A 22266-nucleotide genomic window follows, 5' to 3' on the forward strand; every position below is an offset into this window, starting at 1 on the left:
TTCATAAAACATAGTTTGTCTTATCATCATCTTATAAAATTTTCATTTATCTCTTGAAATAGTGAGGCCGGGCTACCGGCTACACATTTTTGTGAAACAATTGAATATATGCAAGGAAAGCTAACCCAAGGGGCCATGAAACAAAGAGCTGCGTTTATTGAACCCAGAAGTGCCTCTTATTGATGTACCGAATGTTACAGTGGTATTATATACAAACATCAGATGATAGTACACCATCCATGATCCAACTACAAGCACACCCTCTAATTGTTTGCTCTTATTTTCTCGCATTCAGCCCCATCCACCTTTTTCTTTGAGCTCTTGCCATAAATATATGGCTCTTCATGAAAATGGCACGACATATTCGGCACATTTTATTCAACAGGCTGCTTCTCTTTTTATTTCCTTCTTGTGGGTTCTTTCTACTCAAGATAATCACAATCCTGTACCGGACTATTATTGAGCTTTTATCTGAAAAACTCGGTTGTACCAAATTGAATGAAGAATCATGTGAAAGATGTCATACTTTACAGGCTTGGTGTGCCAAAGAAAATGTTGTTGGACCTTCTTCACCCTCATTTGCATTGTCAGATACTTCTTCTCTGGTATCGAAAGGAGAATGTCTTTCAAGTTGGGAATATCTTTCTCTTCGACAAAGATTGCAAATGTCTCCCAATCCAAAATCTCAAAGAAAGGAGGTACGTAATTGTCAGATATGATCACGGGTACACACTCGTAAAGGATGGCCTCAACCACTCGTGGGCTGTTAACCTCAAAACCCTTGGCGCAAATACAATACTTACTGTTCTTCATGTGCTGGATGTAGCTCATTTTGTTCTTGACCTTACCAACCATAGGACCATAGATTTTCATGTCAGGATCCTTTTTCTCCCAGTAGTGTAATAAGATCGGACGGAGATATCCATGAATGTTCCCAGCAAAGAAGGCAAGAATTTTCCTGTGTCTGGGAGGTTTGCCTCCGAGGTCTCTCAGAGGTTCCTTCTGAACACGTACATAGGTTTCTGGAAGAGACACGTCCTTGCCTATTGTGAAGCCTACATTGACATCAGCGTTACACATAGCTCTGATGCAATGAGACATATAGTGCTTTGTTCCAGATGGGGCCTGAGAAAAAAAAAGCAGTTTAAAATAAAAAATTTAATAGAATATTTTCAAACAAAATCACAAGGGTTAAAGTTGCAATGGTTAAAATTGATGGAATTTAAATCAGAAGCATACCCAGTCATGGCAAGCAACAAAAAAGTGATCTGCTCCACCAGTTCGGTTCCAGAAAGGATATTTTCCTGAGATAATGTCCAAATAGCTTTTCAAATATTCTATTATATGCTGACGATTATGTGAATTCGGTATGTACAAGGTGTACTTTAGTATTTGCGAACTAAAAGGCAGGTAAAATAGGTGAGCTTTTCTAGGATCCTGAACAGTGAATCGTTTGTTTGCCTCAATTAGTTTCATAAACCATCCCTCAGAAGCATAAATTCCCTTTTCCATTGGCTGATGGAAGATGGGTTTGTCTCCTTCCCTGTAAACGTATACTTTGAGTATCTGTTCCATCAGTTCATAGCTCCTGCAAATGCGATCATAGGGAAGTTTTTAGTGAAGTGTTGTTCATAGGAGCAACCTTAAAATGACTGAGTTTTGGACTGCAGGAGTGAAGATACGTGAACATTTATGAAAGCATAAAGAGAAGTATACCTGTTCTATATTGGCAGCTCAACAATACAAAATTAATGCAGAAAATGTACTTAGACAAAGGTTTTCAATGCATATATTAAGATAAAAAGTAGAGGTTTACACAAATCGTATCCAAATCATTTAGAATATAAATCTAGTTTTAAAGTGGACATTAAGCAGTGTAAAGGCTATGGAGCATTATATTCTTTCCGTTGTAACAGTAATGTAACGATGGGTTCTACATAGATAATATTAGAATGTTCCGATAACAATTCATAGGAGCTCCGATCCCACATCAACTCTGACCCACTTTTCCACAGCAATTTCACACGTGCACATATTCCCTTGGAGTGGCAGCTTTTGTTTTTCTTCTTCCAATGTATTTTTTTGTATCCAGCCAAAATTACAAAGATAAAATTAAAAACTTAAAAATCAACGAAAAATGATTATCATACACAAGTACAACTGAAATGGATGTCTTGTAAGTTTACACTAAAAAAATAGCAGATATGAAGTTGGCATTATGCTATGTCCTGTAAGACAGTTCTACAAATTTATTTTACATGATTTTCTGGCAAGGAAATAGAAGAAGAATTCAGAGGCTTAGCTGGTATACATGCATGGAAGCCTCGAGAAAGGATAAGACACACCTTGGCACTTGTACAATGTATAAATATAGTAAGGTCACATTTAATTGCATCTTACAAAGTAATAAACTGTGGAAAACTAAGAAAGATAAAATTAGAAATGAACGCCTTTTGACTCCTACGTCCATGGAACAGAGCAAGAACAATCACTATTTTCTCATAAGTTCTACGGCCCTAGAGATCTCTATTTATAATACCGAGAGTTACCAAAACATGTAAAGCTCCCCAAAAATAGAAAAACCTTAAGAAAATATTGCAGGATTGCCCTTTTTGTACCCTTAAAAATTCGGGCCAGGGGCTCTGCCCCCTGCACTCCCGCAGCTCTGTATAGCGCAACAGAATACAAGATATTAACACAACACAATTGAGATGATTTTTTCATGTGCAACAAAGACCAATTGCACTACCGTTAGAAGGAATGTGAATTGAAGGTTGTAAAACTGCAAGTCGATGACCCAAAAAACATGGGCTGAGGTACTGAGAACATATATGAATACATTTCAATTAACAAACTGACTGCTTTAGACAGAATTGAATGGAGTTACAAAATTCATTTAGTCAACCCCAAATTTTTGGGATAAGGCTTTTCTTATGCATATAAAATTTATTACCAAAACAAATAAAAAAATGAAAGAGAAAATAAAATCAACCAGCACTCACCAACCAATACCCCCAGAACCCCAATCTCCCATTACATATAAGCTCCCATTGAAAAGACAAACCTCACAAAAGTACACCCTTAAACTCCTCTGAATGATTTGCTCAAAAAGAAAATGAGTCCTAAAATGCTTATAAGGACCTCATGGGTGACATTCTCCTTCCCTACCAAAAAGTGGCTACATCATCCTTTCCATACGCCCTGACAAATAGCAAACGGATTTAAAGACCACAAAAAGCTCTCCCCTGACACGTTGAAACAGAGATAAGGATGAACCTAGGGAGGAATATGGCATTATCAACGACATTAAGACAAAGATGGTGATGATGACAAAATCATTTGAATGATGATGACAGAATCCTTTGCATCCTAAAAAAGCTTACCTTTTGAATGTAGAAACATTCCGAAAGAGTGGTGCATGAAGCTCTTGATCATTCTTTGTGTTAGGAGCATTCTCAATCAGTGATTTTGCAGATAAAATCTCTTGGTCACGTACAGAAGACCATTGTGGTCTCTACAACCCAATAAAAAAATGTCAAGATAAATCTATGTATTGAAACCAACCAACCAACCTACCTCTCTGGCAATAAAAATTCCAAAGCCCAAACCCATACCATTGAACGAGAAGAAGCATGATTCTGAAGCAATTGAAGGCTCATCTCAGATATTGACATTACTGATGTACGAGGAAGCTCCCGCCAATTACCCTTCTTTACAGGAATACTAGATTTATTATCATTTGAAGTGGCTGGACCTCTCTTCAGTAACTCAGGTCTTTCATGCTTAGAAGGTGTGTCTGTTGCTTGTTTACCAACAGAAGGTATCTTCTCTAATGTCAAACTGGTATCTTCTTTTCGCACATTGTCTGATGAGAAATCGTTCTCTGATTTCCTATCCTTCCCTAATGAAGAACCATTGAAAGGATTTTTAACATTTTCAAATGTGGAATTCTTATCCAGGTCTACAACTTTCTCAGGTGAATATTTATTTTCAGGTTCTATATCCTTACCTAGTTCAAAAGCGTTATCTAGGCCTATGTCCTCCTCTAATGCCAACCCATTTGTTGGGCTTTCGTCGTTTCTTTTTGTGCCATTGACATGCTTAGTTTCCTCCTGTGGATCAGATTCCCTAATGTTTTGCACCACCTCACGAGCCATAGATAAATTAGTCAAGGTTGGATCATTTAAGCTACCAACCATTGCAGAGTTAGGAGAAGAATCTCCAGCTGTGAAGCTGTTTTTTCCAATTAAAGGAAATAGAGACAGTAAAACATTTCCATTGGGGAGCAAGTAAATATGAACGACCAAAACAATAGAAACTACTATCCCCATCACCAAAACCAATCTCCTCGTTTCAACATGACATAGCTTCTGAAAATAGAGTGAAAACTCCATATCATACAAATAGAACCAACAAGCCAAGTAGCTTAGGAATCAATCAAACAGCTGGAAAATCAGATTTCCACTAGCTCTTCCTACTCTGCAAAATCAAAAAAATCAGTGAGAAAAGAAGTGCTTTATGCACCACTCTTTAATCTTTAGAATGCAATGAAACAAATGTAAGTAGTTCAAGCATTAGTTTCAGGAAAACTAAACATGCAACAACCAAAAAAAATTCCCCCAGAAAACCACAAACAGAGAAATGGATAATGGAATGTTAAATTTCAAGAAGTTAACCCCCACCCTGTTAACAAGCCAACCTCTCCAAAAGACCGATATGTTGGAGCCGGGGGGGGGGGGGGGGGGGGGGGAGAGAGAACTATGAATATAAGAGAGTCACAGGGCCGAGAGTGGAGGAAAATATACACTCAACAAATCCACAATAAACACCAAAATATACCAACTCTTGACGGTAATTCAGGTTCAAAGAAGTTGCAAAAATTACATGCTAATCCACATGTCACCATTAATACCAAGATAATCTTTTACCTCCAAAATAAAACAGTACCCGGCATATTTCTAGAGGAAAACTCATGGTCCATATGAACAGGAAAAAATGGAAAATAAAAGAAGAAAGTTGAAAATTTGGGGAAGGAAGAAAGGGAAATGAAACACCAGCTTCCGCATGGAAAGCAAGAACAATATAATGGAAAAATAGCATACAGAACAACCTAATTATAAGAACTTCCAACAAAGAAATATACCCTTTATCTTGAAATGAAAAATGTTAATGGAAAGCCAGTGGTATCTAAAAATAATAATTACTCCTTAATTCATTATATCTTTAAGCCTTTTTAATACAATATTTTGGCTGTAAAGCTTCAGGAATAGAATAAGAACAGATGAATTTCAACACAATTGAATATACTTAAAAATAAATAAACAAATGAGAATGACGTATTTATGAAAAGAACTCCACAAACAGTAGCAGGCAATAAATCCACAAACCAAATATGTTAAGACCTTGGGATGAACTTCAAACATCATAAAAATAAGTTCAAAAAAAAAAAATTGAGAAAAGACAAAAGGTATCTAAAAATAATAAGAGTGAGAATACTCGCACCCTATTTTTGAGACATCTACACCCACTTAGTAGTTGCAACCCCGGAATTTATAACAAATTTGTTAATATACCCACATGAATACGTTTTTGTCAGTTACGTTCGAACTTCTTCCTCACGACGTCGTCATCCCACAGAGAACTTCATCTTCGGCCAAGATTGTTCTGAACCTTGCAAGACATCAAACTTAAGCTCTTTTTTGTTTGTCTATCATCTCTACTTTGTAATGGGAAAAAATAGTAGAAAAATTAGGGAAAATGGTAGGAATTGATTTCGATTATGGTTAAAACTCTAATGAACAACATTTGAGTGATTAATAACATTGAAAAACTAGAGTTAATAAAGTGGGTTAAAAAGATAATATAATAAAGTTGAAAGGAGTGAAGAGGAAAGACAAAAAAGTGTGGTGTAGGTCGATGGAACATTTTTTCAACAACAAAACTATAGCTGAGGGGACGTTTATCCCCATCTCAAAAAACACAAAACTGTAGCAACTCAATTGTCTTTGATTATATAGATGTTTTTAGAAAGTATTGATAACAAGAACTTGTTGATAATGCCTTAAATCTATAAAAAATCGCTTTTTTGTTTGCTTATGTCTACCATGGAAAGGTCAACATGTGTTAAGCCATTTCGATAGGACACATCTGACATGGATTAAGTCATGTAAGATATGTCCTGTCAACAATTTTTTTTTTATATCTAAAAACTCTGTGTCGATAGGACACGAGCGACATGGCTTAAGCCATGTCGACAGGACATGGACGACATGGATTAAGCTATGTCAAATGTGTCCTTTCAACTGATTTTTTTATACCTAAAAAAATTGTGTCGACAGGACACAAGCGATATTGCTTAAGCCATGTCAACAAGGCTCGAGCAACATGAATTAAGCTATGTTAGATGCGTCCTGTTGACATAGAGTTTTTTAGTAAAATGTAAAACACGACAACAAAGATTGATAAATGCATGGAAAGATACAAGTTTTATCTACAACTTTGAACTATCCTATTCATTGTAGTTTTATCTACAAGTTTTTTAGTAAAATGTAAAACACAACAACAAAGATTGATTAATGCATGGAAAGATACAAGTTTTATCTACAACTTTGAACTATCCTATTCATTGTAGTTGTGGTCATTTGATTGAGTAATTTCCTTTTTAGATTGAGTTCTTAAGAATCATTCAGTTGAGTTAAAAAAAAAAATGAAATAAATCAATGAGAAAATCTAAAAATAAAATGAGATTTCAAAAGTAACCAACTTCCATTTCCTTAATTTGTCGAAATAATGATTTTTAGAACCTTCTAAACCCTAAAATCAACAGAAAATGGAAGAACTGAGAGGAGTTCTATTCGTCTTCCCCAATGGCATGAGCAGAAGTTTAGGGTTTTAGATTTCAAATGGTTAGTTATAATGGTGGGTCCAAGTACTAATACGAATGGGACCCATTCATCATTTTCTTTTCTTTTTTAAGTGGGTGTAGATGTCTCAAAAAGTGGGTGCCATTATTCTTACTCAAATAATAATTACTCCTTAAATCTTTAAATCTTTTAAATACAGCATCTTGGCTGTAAAGCTTCAGGAATAAAATAAGAACAGATGAATTTCAACACAACTGAATCTACTTAAAAATAAATAAATAAATAAACAAATAAGAATGAGGTATCTATGAAAGGAATTCCACAAACAGTAGCAGACAATAAATCCTAGAAGATCCAATTCTTCCAATCATAGAAGTGCGCACATAAAGCTGATTTCAATTAAATGTTTACTGAAGAATCGAATAAGTGTTCTTGAACTCTAAACATGCAAAGAAGCCCTATAAGATCTAAACCTTCTCCAATAGAGAAATCTGGAACATAAACAGCTTGATTTTGAAAATCCAACGGCCTTCAATCCACTAACGAATCCCTGTTGGATCAGATTCGTTAGAATTCCTTCACTCTTCGTTCTTTACTAGAAAATTACAATTAGAAGATAAATAAAAAAAGTTGAATAATTAGTTTACACTTATTTAGTTCTCCATCAATATCAGAGCTTTTCCAGTAAAAAATTCAGGAAATTAAAAGCTAAAACATGGATCGAAATAGAAGCTTGATCTGTAAATCCTCAGTAGAGAAACTGACAGCTCAAGAAATAGAAATCGAAGCACGTTTTTAAGAAAAACAAACTTCAATCTGATCAACAGGATCTATCAGAAACCAATTCTTTCATAGTGGAGAATAAACCAAATTTAACCAGAAAAATCACCACAAAAAAATAAATAAATAAATAAATCAGAATCAAGCAAAGATGGTGATGAGGAAGAAGATATTGTTCAAATTCAAGTAAAAAAAAAAAAACAGAATAATAACATGAATTATTGAAGAAAAGTTAAGTGTTTGAGTCTCACCATTGTTGAAGAAGCTGAAAAGCTCCAACATTTTAAACTTCGAAGTTCAAACCAGTGTCACGTTTGAGCAGAAAATGTTGAATCGTGATAAAATGACTCCCCCACGTGGCATACTCAATCGTCTCTCCCTAACGTCACGTGACATGTGCTAGAATCGTAGGTCTGTACTGCTCCGAATCCACAACTGCACTTGTTTATGGGAATGTGACGTTTTGTATCTAGAGGAGGACAGATCTACGGTTCTCGCACATAAAATGTTTTTGTTTATTCCCTAAAATGCCCTTGTTTACTCCTCTACGTCATATTTGATTTTTTAAACAAATTCATAATACCACGTGTCTAATAACAAAGAGGGTTTCTTCAAAATTTTGAACTCGAGGGAACGTTGTTGCCTGGCTGCGAGAATGAACTTATATAAATGAAAAAAATGACACGTTAGCACGTGCCAAATTGATTTTTTTTTTTTTTTAATTTGATAATTTCTAGCCGTTTGATTTAGAAAAAAGGGATGAGAGAGAACTGTTATTGGCACCCCAATTTTTACGTATTGCACTACATTCTAAGTATGGTCTCTAGTACCCCCTTTGATTTATCTTCAATTATTGTTGAGTACTTTGACGTTGATTCGACTAAAAACATTGATAATCGAAAATCCATTAGTGGCCATTGCTTTTATATAGAAAATTGTCTCGTTACTTGGCACAACAAGAAACAAAATTTCATTTCCTTGTCCATCGCTGAGGTCGAGTACATTGTGGTCAAAAGTTACTATGCACAACTTCTGTAAATGAAGCAGATGCTTTTGGACTATAAGTTATCTCAAGAAATGATTAGCTTATTCTATGACAATATCTCGAAGAACCTTGTCCAATATTCTCAGACCAAACATATTGGTATTAGGTATCATTTCATTCATGAACTTGTTGAAGATCACATCATTTCTTTCTCTATACTACGTTTCGACTAAAAGTTAACTAGTCGATATTCTCACAAAATCTTTTGGATTCGATGCGATTTGAACATCTTCAAAAATCCATTAGGATTTGCTCATTGTAAGTCCCCGGTTCTTAGGAAGAGTTAAGGAGTCTACTCAAGAGAATTAGGTTGTGAATTCTTTAGGGACAAAATCCACAAGTTTGAGGAAGAAGCATTCTTCTCAAACCTTAAGTTTAAATTTTGCCTAGTGAAAAATCTAAGTTGTAAGGTTGTGAGGTGAACCATAAACCTCATTTGTTAGTGGAACCCAAGACCCTAAAGTAGGGTACTTGGTAGTGGATGTAAGCAAGTTGCTGAATCACTATAAACCTTGCTTCTCATTTACGATTATGCTCTATGTTTTATTTTAAATGAATGTCATGACTTGCATATCAAATGTTTAATAAAATATCTACATCATATTTTAAATATGTATGTTTTGCCATGAATAATTTAAGTTGAGCTTATGCATCCCTGTGCATTTACTTGCTTTAGCACCTAAGTTAACTTCGTGAATGGTGAAATTATTTTGGTATTTTGATCTTATCAATTGATTTACCCAGATAATCTAGGAGAAATAAAAAGATTGTTCTATATCTATTCACCTCCCCCCCCCCCCCTTTTCTAGGTCTAGACACGCAAAGCCCAGAATTTTTTTTTTTAATTTTTTTATTTATAATAAGGTGTGAATGGGCAACTAAAAGATAATTTTTTTTAAATCAATTTTTATCGTAGGGACTCTCGTATGGATAAAGTACATTAATCTACCTAAGATCTAGGTAAGGGAGTCCAGTTAAGAAATAGGGAAGGTGTTAAGCACCATATTTCCTCCACCTTAGATTGTAACCTATTTATTGGTCATTTTTTATTTTTTTGAAAAAATCTAAAAGAGAAAATTGATAAAAATAAAACTTGTACCCTCAATTTTTGAGAAATTTTATTTCGGGCTTAGATCATGGAGGTCACCTCATGCATTAAAAGATGGACCCCAAGGTGACTAAACCACAAGTATTTACATTTTTATGGAAGTAGACTTCCAAAAAAATAAAAAATGAATAAGTGAAAAGATGAGGTTAGGAAAAAGGGATGGAGAGGGGAGACAAGGAAATTATTTCCTACACCCACCTTGAAGTTGGATTTGTTTTTCTTCTTCTTGAATTCTTAGTATTCTTGTTCTTAATGATATATTTGTATTAGATTTTCGGAGAAGAGCAGATAGAGAAAGTTGAGTAAGATTGAGAAAAGTTTTTAGATTTTTCAAGAGGCTTGAGAACATATGAGGTGAGAGTGTTGAGGCTTAAGAAAGGGTTCAAGTCTTGAGGGATTTATGAGAGAGGGGTGGACTTTTATAGAAATTTTAAGGACTTTTTAAGGATAAAATGGGGGTGAAAATAGAAAATGATGGTAAATGACTTTGGGTTTGTGAATGAGGTGTAGGAAATTTGTGATTAAGGGATAATAAACTTGATAAAAAGGAGTTGAATGAAGTACTTGATCCATACGGGTTGGAGCTCTCAATCCATATGGATTGAATGTTAAGTAAGGTTAAGGGGTGTAGGTTAACGTTAAAAGAATTATTATGTAAGGGGGGGTATGTATTTTAATTTTGGGAGGGTGAAGGATATGGTAACACATGGCAAAAGGGTATGGAGGTGTAGGGGTTCGGTGAGTTGATTAAGGAGAAATGGTGTAGGTGTTTTTTGTAATAAGGGTTTGGAGAAAATGATGGGAGTAGATTTATGACATGGGGTGTGGATTGAGGTGTAAGAATAGTGATGAAAATGATGAGAATGATTTATTTTGGGAAGTTAGTTGTGGAGGTGACATATGTCCCTTTTGATAATCATTGATTTTTTGTGGTGATTGGTTAAAATTATAAATGGATAAAGATTTGATTTAGGATGAGCTTTTTTCTATGTTGGGCTTAAGATTAGTTAGTGGTTTGGTAAGGCTAAGCTTAGGTTTGAGTTTGGATTAATATTAGTTTGGAAATTGATTGGAACCATGGGATTGGATTAGTTTAGGTTTAGGTTTAAGTTAGGTTGAGGTTGGAAATTGATTGGATTAAAAATGAGGTTAAGGATTGGACTTAATGGGTTTTATAGTGGACCTTTAGGTCAATTGGGCCTTAGGGATCCTTTATTTTGAATAAAAATGATTTTGGAGGGTTTTGTGTTTTAAGCCCATTTTGATTTAAAACATAATATTTTTGATTTTTTTTGCAGGACCATTCAAATTGGGGTGTCTATTGGAAGCTCTCACATAGTGTAATAAGTGTGAAAGAGATGAGTAAAGCTTATGCGCACATGAGGGCCTATGGGTTTTAAAAGGAATTTGGACCTATTGATCTGAAAAACCTTAATGCATGTGTGTGCATGCGATGCGCACGCAGGGGGGAGTGCAAATCTTCAAATTTAAACTTCATGTGGGTACATGTGAAAGGCCCACTTTTGCTAAAAAAAATTTGGGCTTTTTTTACTTTAATTAATTTATCCACTGAGTTGAACTCAACGAGTTACAACTCATGATTGCTCTAAGAGACACAAGTGGTGTTAAAACCCAAAAGATATTTTCTAAAGACATGTGTGTCTGTTCGAACAGTCATAACCCAAACACACTTTTCACTACTCTTGGTGACTGTCTAGAGAGACACTTCTAATTCTATAAATTTTCATTTGTTCTCTTTTTTGCATAATTCAATATTTCAAATTTTTATTTGCATAGTGCCTTCTATTTTCAAGATATTATCTGTGTCCTCAAGAGTACAAATCACAGTACAAGTTCAATTGTACGTGTACAGTAAGAGTGTTGCCTTGTACATGTATGGAGTGTTGTATTTTGGGAGATAGATGTCTAGAGACTGTAAGCACGTCACATGAATAAAATCTATTTAAGCTATTGTATCTAATACAAGTCTCACTCTGTTCAAATCAGTATTTAAGTCTAATCGATCTTTCTTACTTATTAGTTCTTTATTATTTTATTTCAATTTTATTTCTATTTATATTTTTTTAATCTAACTACACATAAATAACAATCATTACTTGATAAGTGAGACAATATGCCTAACACCTTCATTGTCCCTCAACCGAACCTCCCTACCTAGTTTCTTAGGTAGACCTAACTCTTCTCCATTGAATGTAAGTCATTACAAAATTTAAAATCAGAGTTCTAAAATTTTATTTTATGGTGATCATTCACACCTTAACATTGAATGGTGGAAAGTCCTAAACCCATGTAGATGAGATCCAACTCTTGAGACTCATATGCCTACAAATAGCATACCATTTTGTTAATTTTTCAATTTGTTGTTTTGATTTGATAATTTGCTCACAAAACTAGCTCCACTACAAAACAACTCATCAACAAGGAACGAACTCCTCAAGTAACTAGCACAAAAAAAGAGACCAAACTCAAGCCAAGAAAGAAAAGAGAATGACCCAATTTTGCAAAACTCAAACAGATTATTCCTCATAATCCAATCAAGTCCAAATATATACATGGGAAATGTTCGAAGGCCCTAAAGAGAGTCAAACATTGTGCCAATATTTTTTAAAATAAGGGTTACAGGTTTCAGAATGGGCTGATTTTTTGTGAGGATGATTTCTATGGTAAAGAGATCATCCTCACCAAAAATCAGCTCATTCCGAAACTTCTAACCCTAATTTACAAGTTGAAGAATCGTGGATCGTCTAATTTTTATAAACTACTTTTGATGAGGTTAGAAGTTTCAGAATAAACTGATTTTTTATGATGATGATCTCCTCATCGTAGAGATCATCCTCACAAAAAATCAGTCAATTCTAAAACCTTTAACTCATACATTGAAAAAATGGTTGGCACAAAATGTTTGACTCTTTTCAGGGCCTTCGAACACCACCCTATGTGTGTGTGTATATATATATAAAAGAATCTCCAAAAATTAGAAAATATGTAAGAATACAAAAAAATAAAAATAAAAAAATAAAAGAAGAATAAAAAAAGAAGACAAAGACATGGGGATTCAAATAAAAGAATAATTTTCAATTTTCAAATTGAGATCCTTGAAAAACAGCTGACAATCTATCTACCTTCATATAAAAAAATATTTTTTTATTAAAAAAATATGTGATCACGTTATCACGTGTGGGACATAAAAGATTGAAGAATCCCTCGAGGAAGACAAGACGTGCAAGCATTTTCAATCGTTTGTGATTTATAAGCTATATCTATGAAAATGAGTTATCTCAAAAGTCAATTTATTGACATTAGTTCGATCAAGTAAGTGCATAGGATCAGACCCAAAATCCAATTGATTCTTAATGACCCGATGCGATAAGGATCCAATTTGATAATTTATCTGAATGATTTTGGATGATTCATATCTCAATCCGGTAGAGACTTTATCCAAGTAAATGTATAAATTGTACATTGATTTTTGGATTAATTGAATTGACTTGCAATGCTAAATATTATGTATTAATTACTGAGTCGTGCTGGACTGATCTCATATTGCACATGAAAGTGTGTAAGAATCATAAATGCTTTTTGATTTGTATCTCGATGAAAGACATTTATGATTTCTGTACACTTTTGCTCAAGATGTGTAACATGAGGTACAATCTTAAGATCACCTCAGCATTATTATTAATTATTATGAGATTGAAGTGGGTCTTATTTTGATATTTATAATGGAAAATGCTGAAAGGACAAAAATTATTTACAGCAATTCTCACAAGTCTGACCAGGGATGTGCACGTAATCATAGATGTGTTTTCTCGCAATACGAGTAAAAACCATTTACGGTTATGTATGCATGTCCATGTTAGACTTGTGAGAATCACAGTAAATCTTGTGTCACCCCAACACGACTCATTTATAATTGGATTTGGATTACTATCAAATGTTGCAAAATAATATGAATAATTTAAAAAAATTCATCATAATCAAAATCTTAACCCAAAGATCTAGGTCTAATAAAATTGTATTCCTCCATTTTATTGTCCAAAGCCACTTCTTTTATTATTGAAAGTTAGTACACATCCACTTGTAGTACCTCAATTCAAGTTCTTCTAAATCTATCTCTCATTGGTTTAGATCTTTCAACTTACATTTTTTTTTTTTTTTTGGTTCACTTAGGATAGAGAACTATGAAGGGGTGGTTCATATTGAAGTATGACTCAAAAAATTTAGGCCCGGTTCAAATATGTTTATACTTTGGGTTGGTCTAAGGTAATTTTGAATTGGACTTGTTAGTTATGTAAGTAGACCACTTTGTAGTGTTTCTAAAAGGATTTATTATTATTATTATTATAAGTCTAGCTCTAAGTCTAAGTTTTCTAAAGAAGATAGTAGAGAGAAAGAAAACCTAGAGAGGTGAGATTAAGAGGTTTGAGAAGATTGAGATCTAGAAGAAAGTAAAGCTAAGTGATAGAGGTATTTTCTTATATCGATTTGCCCCATTTTCTTTATAGTGAAATCGAGCTCTAACACTCATACCTCTGTGGACGTAACCTTTAGGTGAACTACATAAAATCTTTCGTTGTGGGTATTGTATTCTTACTCTCTCTTTTGTTTGTATTTGTTGCTATTAGTTGGGGTTATCTTTCATTTATCAAACAAGATCTTGGAAGATGTGGCAAATAAGGTGTTTAGTTAAATACCCAATAGGTGTTTGATCAAATTATTAAGTGAGCTTTGCAAAGATGTTCACATACACAACAACTCAATGGAAGTTTCGAATCCAATAAGCGATGAGAGTCTATAGGTTGTGTGTTCGATGCCCAGTATAAGCAATATTTCCTTGGGGCCACCCGCGAGGGCATTCTCTCACTTACTTGGTGCGTGTAATGTGTGGGTGGTGCACGTGGCCGGGGGAGGGTCCCATATGCCATATGCCTTGATTCCGGCCTTGGCTCATCCAGTCCCCCTAGTCGAATGTATGTCCAGACACCCCCATTATCCAAAAAAAAATAAAAAAAAGGATAGAGAACACGAGCCTATGAACCTTCAACTTACGTGTTCATTCTCATTGAGACTATGACCGATCTTCATTAAAAGGATCTATTCCATCATTTTTCTTCCGAATGCATTCCTACCATCTCAACATCCCAATCACTTGACATTAAGCTCCATAAAACATAGTTGGCCTTATCATCATCTTCTAAAATTTCCTTCAACTCTGGAAGTCACAAAGCATTGGACTACACATTTTCATGAAACAATCGAATAAATGCAAATTGCATAACAGCTAACCCAATGGACCATGATACAGAGAACAATGTCTATTGAACCCAGATACACCTCTAATTGATGGACTGAATGTTACACCGAAATGTTACAGTGGTATTATATACAAAAGCCGGATGATAGCACACCATCCAACTATGGGAGAGTATATATGGCTCTTCACCGAAATGCCATGACATGTTCAACAAATTTCACTCGACGTGCTGCCTTAGCATCTTTTTATTTCCTTGCTGTTTTCCTTCTTCTCGTGGGTTCTTCCTACTTGAAATAAGCAAAACTCTGTACCAGAATCTTATCTAGCTTCTATCTGAAAAACTCGGTTGTACCAAATTGAATGAAGAATCATGTGAAAGATGTCGTACTTTACAGGCTTGGCGTGCCAAAGAAAATGTTTTTGGACCTTCTTCACCCTCATTTGCATTGTCAGATACTTCTTCTGTGGTATCGAAAGAAGAATGTCTTTCAAGTTGGGAATATCTTTCTCTTTGACAAATATTGCAAATGCCTCCCAATCCAAAATCTCAAAGAAAGGAGGTACGTAATTGTCGGATATGATCACTGGTACACACTCGTAAAGGATGGCCTCGACCACTCGTGGGCTGTTAACCTCAAAACCCTTAGCGCAGATACAATACTTGCTGTTCTTCATGTTCTGAATGTAGCTCATTTTGTTCTTGACCCCACGACCCATAGGACCGTATATTTTCATGTCGGGATCCTTGTTCTCCCAGTATTGTAGTAGGATCGGACGGAGATATCCATGCATGCTTCCAGCAAAGAAGGCAAGAATTTTCCTCTGGCCTGGAGGTTTGCCTCCGAGGTCTCTCAGAGGATCCTTCTGAGCACGTACATATGTTTCTGGAAGAGACACGTCCTTGCCTATTGTGAAGCCTACATTGACATCAGCATTACACATAGCTCTAATGCAATGAGACATATATTGCTTCGTTTCAGATGGGGCCTGAGAAAAAAAAAAGCAGTTTAACATAAATTTTCTACTTGAATATTTTCAAATTTTGATGGAATTTAAATTAGAAGTATACCCAGTCGTGGCAAGCAACAAGAAAGTGATCTGCTCCGCCAGTTCGGTTCCAGAAAGGATATTTTCTTGATATAGTGTCCAAATAGTTCTTCAAATATTCTACTATGTTCTTATGACTGTGTGAATTTGGTACATACAAGGTGTACTGTAGCATTCGTGTACTAAAAGGCAAGTAAAACAGGTGAGCTTTTTTAGGATCCTTAACAGTATATTGTTTGTTTGCCTCCATGAGTTTCATAAACCATCCCTCAGAAGCATAAATTCCCTTTTGTATTGGCTGATGGAAGATGGGTTTGTTTCCTTCCCTATAAACGTATACTTTGAGTGTCCGTTCCATCAGTTCATAGCTCCTGCAAATGCAATTATAGGGAGTTTTAAGTGAAGTGTTGTTCATAGGAGCAACCTTAAAATAATTGTATTTTGGACTGCAGGAGTAAAGATATCTGAACATTTATGAAAGCTTAGAGAAGTACAATTGTTCCATAATAAGACATTGGCAGGCTAACAAAAATTAGTGCAGCAAATAAAATTTTACAAAGTAAAACAGATATGTAAAGAGATGGTTATCAATGTATAGAATTAGGATAAAAGGTACAGCTGTTTACACAAATCATATCCAAATCATTTATACTATAAATCAAGCTTTTAAAGCAGACTTTATGACAGCATAAAGGCCAGGGAGCATAACAGTAATGTAATGGTGGGTCCACCACAGATAATATTATAAATGTTTCAATAATACTTCGTAGGAGCTCCACATATTCCTACATCAACTCAGACCCACTTTTTCGACAGCAATTCCACACAAATGCTTCTTGCACATATTCCCTTGGAGTCAGACTTTTCTGTTCCCAATGTATATTTTTTATTCAACTAACAATATAATGCTAATATTAAATACTTAAAATCATATCATACACAAGTCTAACTGAAAAGGATATCTTGTCTGTTTATATGAGCATGCATATGTGTGCATTTAGTTCTTAAAAGAAAACAAAGAGACAATAAACGTATACAAGAATAAAGAAGTAGCAAAACTCCTTACATACATAAATGGCATTGCAACCTCTAGAAGCTCCCTCCCTCTCTCTCCTACACACATGTGTGCGCGCACACACACATACAGACCCACCCACACACACACAAAACATCAAAGCAAGATATATTCTTGGCATTATTCTATGTCTTGTAGCCAAGGCCTAACACTTAGAAAGAGATATAAGGATGGACCTAAGTGTTGAGAAAAACAGGGACAATCGAACCAAGAACCAAGTTGAAAAAAAACACAAATCACACACAGAAACATAGATTTTTACATGGTTCCCTCAAGATTGAGGTACGTCCACGGATCACACCGATTCCACTATGACAAGAATACTCGCAGTTATAAATTACACCCTTTCACCAAAAACAAGAAATATAAATACCCAAGGAAACCTAAATAGGGTTTTACATAATATTAGTGAAATTGCAAAAATACCCTTGAAAATTTTCTTTCAGGGGCTTTGCCTCTGAACCTCCCTCTCCCCCCCCCCCCCCCCCCGCAAGCTCAACGCCGAGCTCAACTGTCATGAACACGTGGCTTGATTTACAGTACCTCCTTGTTGACCAGTACTATTAGGATCCACAAACTACAACACTAAGAAGGGACAAGGCATTGATGATGAAAAAGATGGTGATGGTGATGATGATGACAACAAAATCATTTGCATTCTAAAAAGCTTACCTTTTGAATGTAGAAACATTCCGAAAGAGTGGTGCATAAAGCTCTTGATCATTCTTTGTGATAGGAGCATTCTCAATCAGTGATTTTGCAGATAAAATCTCTCGGTCGCGTACAGAGGACCATTGTGGTCTCTACAATCCAATAAAAAAATGTCAAGATAAATCTGCGTATTGAAACCAATATAAAAATTCCTTAGTCCAAACATATACCATTGAATGGGAAGAAGCACGGTTCTGAAGCAATTGAAGGCTCATCTCAGATATTGACATTACTGATGTGGGAGGGAGCTCCCAATTATTACCCTTCTTTACAGGAGTGCTAGTCATGGTAGGTTTATCATTTGAAGTGGCAGCAGGACCACTTTTCAATAACTTGGGTCTTTCATCCTTGGAAGGCATATCTATTACTTCTTTGCCAACAGAAGATATGTTGGAGTTGACTGGCACAGTGAAAGTGCTCGTATTTGTATCCAATTCTCTCAGCAATGTCAAATTAGTAGAAACTATTGGTGGTAATACAGATGGAGGGGATACAGAACTATTATCACCGCTTCCAACCTTCTCTAATGTCAAGCCAGTATCTTCTTTTCGCACATTTTCTGATGAGAAATCATTCCCTGATTTCCTATCCTTCCCTAACGAAGAATCTTCTTTAGGTTCCCAAACTTTTTCTGTTGTAGAACCATTATATGGATTTTTAACATTCTCAAATCTGGAATTCTTATCCAGGTCTACAACTTTCTCAGGTAAATATTTATTTTCAGGTTCTATATCATTATCTAGTTCAAAAGCATCATCTGGGCCTATGTCCTCCTCTAATGCCAACCCATTAGTTCGGTCTTCGTTGTTTCTTTTTGTGCCATTGACATGCTTAGTTTCCTCCTGTAGATCAGATTCTCCAGTATTTTGCACCACCTCATGAGCCACAGAAAAATCAGTCAAGGTTGAATCATTTAAGCTACTAACCATTGTAGAGTTAGGAGAAGAATCTTCATCTGAGAAGCTGCTTTTTCCAATTAAAGGAACCATACCCGAAGGAAATAGAGACAGAAAAACATTTCCATAGGGGAGCAAGTAAATCTGAATGACTAAAACAAAAGAAACTACAATCCCCATCACCAAAAGCAATCTCTTTGTTTCAACATGACATAGCTTCTGAAAATATAGTGAAAACTCCATACCATAAAAAAAAATAGCACCAACAAGCCAAGTAGCTTAGGAGTTAGAATTAATAAACCAGCTGGAAAATCCGATTTCTACTACCTCTTCCTATTCTGCAAAATCAAAAAATTCAGTGAGAAAAGAGGTGCTTAACAGTGGATCCGGGATATCGTATTTACTTCAATCATAAGAATGCAATGAAACCAATGTAAAGAAGTTCAAGCATTAGTTTCAGGAACACTGAACAGGAAAAAAAAAAAAAAAGAAGAGAAAACTCCCCCCCACACAAACACAACCCACCCAAAAACCCCAAACAGAGAAATGGCTAATGGAACAATAAATTTCGAAAAGTTACCATCCACCAGACACACCAAAATATAGACATTCCAAAAATTTGCAAAAAATACATGTTAATCCACATCTCACCAACATAGTAACAAAAAACTTCATTTTTTCAAAAAAAAAGTCTCGTTTAAAACATGTTTCATACCTCTAACGATTAAAACAATAAAAAATAAAAAACTTGACTTTTTCAACAGGAAAAAAAACATTTTAATGTTTTAAACACGACTTTTACATTTTAAACACGTTATTTAAAAAAATTAAAAACAAAAATGATCCATTTTTTGCAGGTCTACAGTTAATTTCTATGGCCTTATGGTTGTTTGTGTTTTGGTTCATTGTTTAATGTAGGATTTGATGTAATGCTTGATGTTATAGTTTTTTCTGTTTTTTTTTTTTTTCAATTGTGTTATTTTGCTTAAAAGATACATTGAAGGTTAGACCTTTTTTTTATCATCATAAAATATATAATTATATGTGGGAACATTTGATCATATATAGATATTCAATAATATTTTCGCCATATTATAAACTTAGAATAAATGTCTAATGTATCAAACATTTTTTCAATGTATGGGTTAGAAGTTTAGGAATTGGATGATTTTTTGTAAGGATGATCTCCCCATCAAAAGTGGTTTACAAAAATCGGATGGTTAGAAGTTACAGAATGAGCTGATTTTTGGTAAGGATGATCTCTTCATCATAGAGATCATCCTCACAAAAAATCATCCCATTCTAAAACTTATAATCCCTATTTTGAAAAATGTTTGGCTCTATTTAGAGCCTCCGAACGCTTCCCATATATATATATATATGGGTGGCGCTCGGAGGCCCTAAAGAGAGCCAAATATTTTTTCAATGCATGGGTTAGAAGTTTCGGAATGGGCTGATTTTTTGTGAGGATGATCTCTATGATGAGGAGATCCTCCTCACCAAAAATCAGCCCATTCTGAAACTTCTAACCCCATCAAAAGTGGTTTACAAAAATCGGACGGACCACGATTCTTCAACTTGTAAACTAGGGTTAGAAGTTTCGGAATGAGCTGACTTTTGGTGACGATGATCTCTATGATGAAGAGATCATTCCGAAACTTCTAACCCATGTTTTGAAAAATGTTTGGCACATGTTTTTCCCAAATTTCTTGTTTTTCCCCTTTTTTCCGAAGTTTTTCCTTGTCGTTTTAGACCCGTACTCCAACTTAGTGACTATGCTTACCAGATTGAGCAAGATAGATAATCACCTTCTAGATTAAACAGTACTCAAGATATTTCTTAGAGAAAAATGAACAGAAAATTGGAAAATAAAATAAGAAAGTTCTAAAAAGTGGGGAAAGAACGAACGGAAATGCAACACCAGCCTCAGCATAGAAAGCAAGAACAGCATATACAGAGAAATAGAATACAGAACAGCTTAATTTTAACAACATATCTTCCAACACAGAAATGCACCCTTCATCTTGAACTGAAAATGTTAGGATCTTTGACATAAACTTCAAAAATCTGGAAAAACTAAAGCTGGGCAAAGACAATAGGAATCTAGATTAATACTCGATAGAATAAATGACGTTGATGCAAGACGCCTTTGATGAATTTTGAGTAACTCCTTAAATCTTTATATCTTTAAATCTTTTAAATACAATATCATGGCTCCAAAGCTTTAGGATTCAAACAAGAACAGATGAATTTCAACACAATTGAATCAACTAAAAATAAAATAAAATAAGGTATTTATGAAAACAACTCCACAATCAATAGCATTTAATAAACCCAAGGAAATCTAACTCTTCTAAACAGAGAAGTAAACACTTAGAGCTAATTTCAATTAAATTTTTACTGAAGAATTGATTAAGTTTTCTTGAACTCTAAACATGCAAAGAAGCCCTATAAGTTCTAAACGTTCTCCAAAAGAGAACAGCTTAATTTTGAAAATCCCGCAGCCTTCAATCCATGAACAAATCCCCGTTGGATCAAATTCGTTCGAATCCCTTCACTTGTTAGAAATTCTTTCGTTCTTTACCAGAAATTACAATTAGAAGATAAGTAAAAAAAGTTGAATAATTACATTTAATTAGATCTCAATCTAAATCAGAGCTTTTCCAGCAATAATTTCAAAATATTAAAAGCTAAAAAATGGATCTCGAACTAGAATCTCGATCTGTAACTTCTCAGTAGACAAACTGATAGCTCAAGTAAGAGAAATCGAAGCACATTTTTGAGAAAAAAAAACTTCAATCTACTTAACAAGATCAATCAGAAAAAAAATTCTTTCAGAGTGGAGAAAAACCAAATTTGACCAGAAAAATCAACAAAAAAAAAAATTAAGATTCAATCAAAGATGATGATGAAGATAAAGATAATGTTCAAATTCAAGTAAAAAAAGGAATAATAAAATGAATTATTGAAGAAAAGTTACCTCTCTGTGTTTGAGTTTCTCCATTGTTGAAGAAGCTGAAAAGCTCCAACTGTTTATTAGTATTGCTGGTTTCAACTTCAAACTTCAAGGTTCAAACCCGTGTCCACTTGAGCTTAAAATATTTTTGATTTATTACCTGAAATGCCCTTATTTGTTCCCACATATAACATGAATGCCACTAATTTATTCCTATCATGAATGTCACCACTACATAGACTTTTTGTCTGAAACCGAATACTTGAATGGCTAACGTACGCCGAGAGAGACTCTTGAATTGGCTGCCATAATGGACAAAATTACACGTTATGCCACGTGCCAAATTGATTTTGATGGATTAGTTATTTTAATTAGATAATTTCTAGCCATTTTAAAAAAATATTATTTCGTGGTTTAATTTATTTTAGGTCTTTATCCAAATATGATCCAATTAATGGTTTTAGTGTGAAGGCCCTCCAAAAAAAAAAAAAAAAAAAAAAAAGTGGTCCA

At 34.7% G+C, this 22266-nt stretch overlaps 3 protein-coding genes and 3 pseudogenes across 5 annotated transcripts in view; 2 read left to right on the plus strand and 4 right to left on the minus strand.

Moving 5' to 3' along the window:
* LOC147388726 (putative glycosyltransferase At5g03795) overlaps positions 1 to 21852 on the minus strand; it is a 34818-nt gene extending 12966 nt beyond the window's left edge. Inside the window, exon 1 of the mRNA XM_086417476.1 lies at positions 21781 to 21852. The gene's annotated coding sequence lies outside the window, so the exon portion shown is untranslated. The remainder of the gene's footprint in view (positions 1 to 21780) is intronic.
* LOC147388727 (uncharacterized) lies at positions 344 to 844 on the plus strand (annotated as a pseudogene).
* On the minus strand, positions 749 to 1575 carry LOC147388728 (putative glycosyltransferase At5g03795 pseudogene; annotated as a pseudogene).
* LOC147388729 (uncharacterized) lies at positions 1578 to 7860 on the minus strand. 3 transcript variants are annotated; one of them, XR_015170651.1, is made up of 4 exons: positions 5503 to 7860; positions 3615 to 4479; positions 3384 to 3512; positions 1578 to 1588 (listed from the first exon to the last, which is right to left on the minus strand). XR_015170651.1 is itself a non-coding variant. In XM_086418515.1 (4 exons), exons 2-4 carry the CDS (start codon positions 4392 to 4394, stop codon positions 3179 to 3181), a joined length of 978 nt encoding a protein of 325 aa, XP_086274641.1. In that variant the 5' UTR covers positions 4395 to 4479; positions 5503 to 7858; the 3' UTR covers positions 3034 to 3178. The 3 variants fall into 3 exon arrangements, 2 of the variants coding, with proteins under 2 accessions (XP_086274641.1, XP_086274642.1); XM_086418515.1 differs by lacking the exon at positions 1578 to 1588 and adding an exon at positions 3034 to 3245 and having other exon boundaries at positions 3384 to 3514; positions 5503 to 7858; XM_086418516.1 differs by lacking the exon at positions 1578 to 1588 and adding an exon at positions 3034 to 3201 and having other exon boundaries at positions 3384 to 3514; positions 5503 to 7856.
* On the plus strand, positions 15147 to 15884 carry LOC147388730 (uncharacterized; annotated as a pseudogene).
* Positions 15715 to 19043, minus strand: LOC147388731 (uncharacterized). The gene is made up of 4 exons (XM_086418374.1): positions 18075 to 19043; positions 17866 to 17996; positions 16277 to 16489; positions 15715 to 15988 (listed from the first exon to the last, which is right to left on the minus strand). Exons 1-4 carry the CDS (start codon positions 19041 to 19043, stop codon positions 15715 to 15717), a joined length of 1587 nt encoding a protein of 528 aa, XP_086274500.1.
* Positions 21853 to 22266: the final 414 nt, after the last annotated feature.

Source organism: Akebia trifoliata, chromosome 12 (assembly GCF_017979445.1).
Source record: "Akebia trifoliata isolate Shusen 1 chromosome 12, ASM1797944v1, whole genome shotgun sequence".
NCBI classification, from domain to species: domain Eukaryota; kingdom Viridiplantae; phylum Streptophyta; class Magnoliopsida; order Ranunculales; family Lardizabalaceae; genus Akebia; species Akebia trifoliata.

What these genes read in the sequence shown, in the direction of transcription:
- LOC147388729 (XM_086418515.1), bottom strand. Translation starts at nt 4,394, where the DNA reads ATGGAGTTTTCACTCTATTTTCAGAAGCTATGTCATGTTGAAACGAGG. An exon ending in ATGCTTCTTCTCGTTCAATG is followed by an intron (nt 3,515 to 3,614) that starts GTATGGGTTTGG and finishes ATTGGGTTGTAG; the next exon opens with AGACCACAATGGTCTTCTGT. An exon ending in AATGTTTCTACATTCAAAAG is followed by an intron (nt 3,246 to 3,383) that starts GTAAGCTTTTTT and finishes TCAACGTGTCAG; the next exon opens with GGGAGAGCTTTTTGTGGTCT.
- LOC147388731 (XM_086418374.1), bottom strand. Translation starts at nt 19,043, where the DNA reads ATGGAGTTTTCACTATATTTTCAGAAGCTATGTCATGTTGAAACAAAG. An exon ending in AATGTTTCTACATTCAAAAG is followed by an intron (nt 16,490 to 17,865) that starts GTAAGCTTTTTA and finishes TTGCATTTGCAG; the next exon opens with GAGCTATGAACTGATGGAAC. An exon ending in CGAATGCTACAGTACACCTT is followed by an intron (nt 15,989 to 16,276) that starts GTATGTACCAAA and finishes ATGTCAATGTAG; the next exon opens with GCTTCACAATAGGCAAGGAC.